This window comes from Oncorhynchus clarkii, chromosome 5 (genome assembly GCF_045791955.1).
Source record: "Oncorhynchus clarkii lewisi isolate Uvic-CL-2024 chromosome 5, UVic_Ocla_1.0, whole genome shotgun sequence".
In the NCBI taxonomy this organism is placed as follows: domain Eukaryota; kingdom Metazoa; phylum Chordata; class Actinopteri; order Salmoniformes; family Salmonidae; genus Oncorhynchus; species Oncorhynchus clarkii.
The window spans coordinates 44,454,464-44,459,655 of NC_092151.1; the positions used below are offsets into that span (position 1 = coordinate 44,454,464).

The following is a 5,192-nucleotide window of genomic DNA, read 5'->3' on the forward strand; positions in this document are numbered from 1 at the left end:
GACGACGCAAAAGACACCACAACAACACACATATCACTTACACATAAACAGTTGAGTTGAGCCAGGAAACAGTTATCTTATCTGGCCGTGACATCACTCCCTGCGGGTGTCTCAGGGGGAGTTGGGATATGCAAGAAAAGCATTTCCATTACACACTTGCAAGTGTGTAACAGGATAAATATTTATTACCATTATTTGTATTATTATTATCATCATCATTATAAGTTGAACTCTCACTGGGAGTATACATGATCAGTCCCCTGAGTCTGTCTGCACTTTGGCATCTCTAGCAGCAAGAAATTATAATAAGAGGTAATAACTAAGGCATTAACTTGTTATTGTAAGAAATGTGAGAAAACAAATCCACAAAGTTTTTTACTTACCAGTGATAAGGTTGCTTGTGGCAAAAGCAAACACCGCCAGAAAACTGGAGGATCGCCGGTTCAAATCCCAGGTCTGACAGGCAAATCTGATAGGAAGTGAGTATCTTAAATGTGCCCTTGAGCCAGGCACTTAACCTCTGTCCACAATCTCTTTTGGTGTGACCTCTGAACTCTCCATGTCAGTTTTCTCCTCCTGGTTCTTACAGCACAGGGAGTGCAGCAGCACCACACAGACACACAGGTAAACAGCCACCACAATCTACACCACCACCCCAAACAGCACAAAGGTCAACAGCTTACCGTCCACGGTCCATCACACTCACACACCCATAGGTGTGGAGAGGGAGAGAGAGAGTGATAAAAGAAGTTGCAGATTAAACAATGTATCTGTGTATTGGAAAAACACAGACTGTCTGAGCAAGGTGTAGCTTAAGATTTGAACTGTTATAAAGACTGTGTTTGTATAATGGACTTTAGAACATTCTCGTGAATAAACTGTCCTAACCTTTTGCATAAGCTGAGTCTTTGGCTCATTATTATTAAACCCATGGTCTTACAAACCTCTGGGATTGGTCAAAGCTATTGATTGTTAGTTATTATCATTGGGATTGAAAATTCTCGTGACAGAGAGAAAGAAAGAGAGGGATATGGTGAGATAGAGGCCCTACTGACCTTACAAATGGACAGACAGTGTGCAGACCTTAGTGACCAAAAGGAGGAGGACAGAATAAGTATGAATAGTGCTGCATCACACCAATTGGTTCATGTTCATGTGTACATAATGAACCCCTACTTATCTGTTCAACCCAGACTAAATATAGAAACAAACTATGTACAACCTGTCACCCACATCATATTATGGAATAATAAAGTGCAGAAAAGGTAGGGACTGTTAGTCTCTGTCTCCCTCTGTTGGCTTAATAAAGAATAACAATTGTAGGTCTAAGTCCCCCTGACTGTATTGAGGCTGAAGATTATGCGTGTGATCTGAACACAGACTCAGTATCTTAACTTCAGATTGGTCATTAGCGAACACAGCAGATGATCATACAATATGGAGGGCAAGAAAGTTACATTATATTCTCTGGGGTAAGGAGGACTGTGGGTAAAGGAAAGGGAAAGGGGGATACCTAGTCAGTTGTACAACTGAATGCCTTCAACTGAAATGTGTCTTCCGCATTTATCCCGACGTATAACCATAGAAAATGATATAGAGTTGTCCTCTCAAAACCCAGTCCAGTTTTCACCACTTCTACACTCAAAATGCAATTTTCCTCTCAGGAAGAGCTTTTTATCAAGCTATTTTTTGAAGTCACCATTTGTCTATATTCTAATCTTGAACACTTGTAGAGAGAGATTGGATCTTGGCTCTTGAGAGTGTGAGGTTGAAGGAGCGGTTTGCTGTGACTGTGAGTCAGAAGAGAACAGAGAGTTTCATCACTGATTATTCACGAACACTGTGGTTTAGTGTTCCATTAAAGAGAGAGAGAGAGACCTCTCAACACAGCTGAAGGAGCACTGAGCTAAGCTACCCAACTCTATTTATTCTATCCCATTCTATGTATCCTATTATTTACGCCTATTTTATTTATTTCTGCATTAGTCTCTCATGTCCACTGTTATTTTACTATTTTAATTTCTCACTTATTGTTTTACTTGTCTATATTAAATGTATATTTTTATAGAAAACATATTGCGTTTTTTTTCTCCCCTCCCTTAGTACTTGAAATGCATTCTCTTACTATATAAATAAGGTTTGATTAATTGATTGTCAGATGTTCATGTAGCATAAGGACTTTACAGTCCATTATGGGCCTACAGTCCGTCCATACAGGCCTAATCAGTCACAGACAATCAGATAAGACTAATTCCTTAACTTAAATAACAATAGCATAACCACATCAGGAGTTACATCTCTCTTCCTGGACTCAGCAGCAATGATTACAAAAAATAATAGCTTTTTGTAACAAGATACGTGGAAAAACATTATTCTATCCCCATCTCTGTGTGGAAATCAGATTGTTAGTTCATGTACTGCCACAAGGTGGTGCCCTCTCCGCATAAACACATTCACACTGGTGTCGTGAGGGTGTGGACTCAGAGTTACTATGGAAACCAACCATGCCTTAATAAACTAAGTGGGTGAATGTAAAAGAGATTGATTAGAAAAAATATGTGTTCACTATGGGCATCAGATAAATTAATACTCTGCTCTAATGCAACAATTTAGTTTGAAGCCTATATCCAGCCTGCAGATTCCATGGCAAGCTTCTCCTTCTGGGAAAATTCTACCTGTACGAGAGAGAGAGACGGAGGGAGAGGGAGAGACAGAGGGAGAGTGAGTGAGAGAGAGAGAGAGAGAGAGAGAGACAGAGGGAGAGTGAGAGAGAGAGAGAGAGAGAGACAGAGGGAGAGAGAGAGACAGAGGGAGAGAGAGAGAGAGAGAGACAGATGGAGAGAGAGAGACAGAGGGAGAGAGAGAGAGAGAGAGAGAGAGAGAGAGAGAGACAGAGGGAGAGAGAGAGACAGAGGGAGAGAGAGAGAGATGGAGGGAGGGAGAGTGACAAAGATAAATAATAAAATAGAGACATTTTTGTCTGACTCTTCATCTGCAAAGGACCTTTTGATTAAAAATAAACCAACAAACACATCTTCTCTGGTTGACATCAACAGGAACAGAACACATGTTCTGCAGCTTCGGATCTTTCCTGTTTGCGTTTGACTTTTCGCATGTGAACTGAGAAATAAATGACATGCTCCAAACCATTCTCTCGCAAACCTGTGCCATAAATACTTTTAGACCAGCCTGAGCCAAGCTCCTCCTGTCTTAAGAAGAAAAATGCTACTTCCTCTGAAACTGGAACACCAAATGTCTGATCCCCCCCCCCCGAAAAGGACAGTTAAACCCATCACATAGGACTTCCTCCTATGCGTTAGGCCCCACTTCCTCCTGCAATATCAATCCAGAGACCAAAAAGACTATGTCTGTGTCCCAAATGGTACCATTCTCCTTGCATATGGGGAGTATATGGGCCCTGGTCAAAAGTAGTGCACTATATAGGATGTCATTTGGGACGCCGACTATCTGGTCATTAATATTCCAAAGGAAAGGGGGAAAGCATCAGGAACCAATTACTCAATAACGCTTTCCCCTCCTCTTACCTCCTTGGTTGTCTCCCAAATGGTACCCTATTCCCTATATACTGCACTACTTTTGACCAGAGCCCACCGTTGCGTTATATTGGGAATAAGGGTGCCATTTGGGATACGTGGGTTGTATTCTAAATGAGAGGGACAGCGCGTAGGCAGACCTGTGTCGGTTGGGGTACACCTCAGTTTGGGCTCTTACCCCTTGCCATGGAGCTGTGATGTGGCCTTGCAGGTTCAGAGTCAGATTAGGGGTCCGGTATCACTACACCACCACCAGTCAGTCCTGGGTTCAAATACTATTCGAAATACTTCCAAATACTTTATGTGTGCTTGGTTGAGCTTGTCTGTTGCAATGGAACCAAAAGAAAAGTCCCAACAGTCCCCAAACCCTGTCACTCCAGGCAGGTTAAAGCAAACGGACAAAGTATTTGAAAGATTTCAAAGACTATTTGAACCCAGGTCTGATCAGGACACCACCACTATAGCACCAGGATCGCTAACCAACTGACTGAGGTAATTGAGATCAGATGGGCCATTGAGGCGAGGAGGCAACCTGGGCTAGGCAGAGTAACCTGGAAGCATTTATTTTATGGGAAAGATGTTTAGTTAAGTGCAGTGCTGAGGCTAATGAGTCTGGGCCTGGCCGGGCCTGGCGGCTGTGATGAATATGATCGGTGAAAGCTCTGAACGCTGGTTCTTGAGTCCTTCCTTCCTCCCGGATCGGGTTTCAGATTAACAGACTTCCTGTCCAATCCGTGGCATTTGGAAAGCAAATGATCACCTCTTTTTTTATGAGGGGAATTATCATATATTAGTCTAGTTCAGGATATCTCAGAGGATATCTCAGGACCGGTTAGAGTTTAAGGGGACTAAAGATTGGAGTCACGTTTCGGACTGTGTGTGTGTGTGTGTGTGCCAAGGCATTTTTCAAAGAGATTTTGGGATGCAGAAAACTATCTTGTAGTCAAGATGCTTGTGGTGTCTGCTCACGCTTGTGAACCTCCAGAGTCACAAACAAAAGTAAGAAACAAAGACACTGGCATGAGCATCGTTCCCAGTAGACTGTTCTAGTTCAAAAGTACCTATCAGTACAAGTTACTGTTGTAATTAACAGGTGTCGCCTGTTTGCAAGTCGGTGTTAAAAAATGGCGACACAAGTCCGGGAAAAACTAACCAAGGCTAACCAGGCTAACCAAAACTAACCAAGGCTAACCAAGGCTGCCAGGTGCACAGTGTTTCCTCCGACACATTGGTGCGGCTGGCTTCCGGGTTGGATGCGCGCTGTGTTAAGAAGCAGTGCGGCTTGGTTGGGTTGTGTATCGGAGGACGCATGACCTTCAACCTTCGTCTCTCCTGAGCCTGTACGGGAGTTGTAGCGATGAGACAAGATAGTAGCTACTAAAAACAATTGGATACCACGAAAAAGGGGTAAAAAATAAGAAAAAGAAGAAGATGAGGAGTGTAGAGACGCTCGACGCAACAATAGGTTCTTGCAGCAGTCCGACGTCATTACGCTTGAGCCCTTGTGAACAACGAGGATGCAGGCAATCGCTTTGTGATGCTTAACATGGGTACGCTATAAGCTTCATAGGCTATATACGTTTGGGGGACTTGCATGAGCACCTTCACATACTTTCAAATATAGGCATAGCCATCTAC

At 42.9% G+C, this 5,192-nt stretch overlaps 1 protein-coding gene across 1 annotated transcript in view; it reads right to left on the reverse strand.

Moving 5' to 3' along the window:
* Positions 1 to 513: 513 nt before the first annotated feature.
* LOC139409699 (ribosome-recycling factor, mitochondrial-like) overlaps positions 514 to 5,192 on the reverse strand; it is a 32,567-nt gene continuing 27,888 nt past the window's right edge. Inside the window, exon 8 of the mRNA XM_071155100.1 lies at positions 514 to 642. Within this exon, the coding sequence (XP_071011201.1) occupies positions 514 to 642 (129 nt within the window). The remainder of the gene's footprint in view (positions 643 to 5,192) is intronic.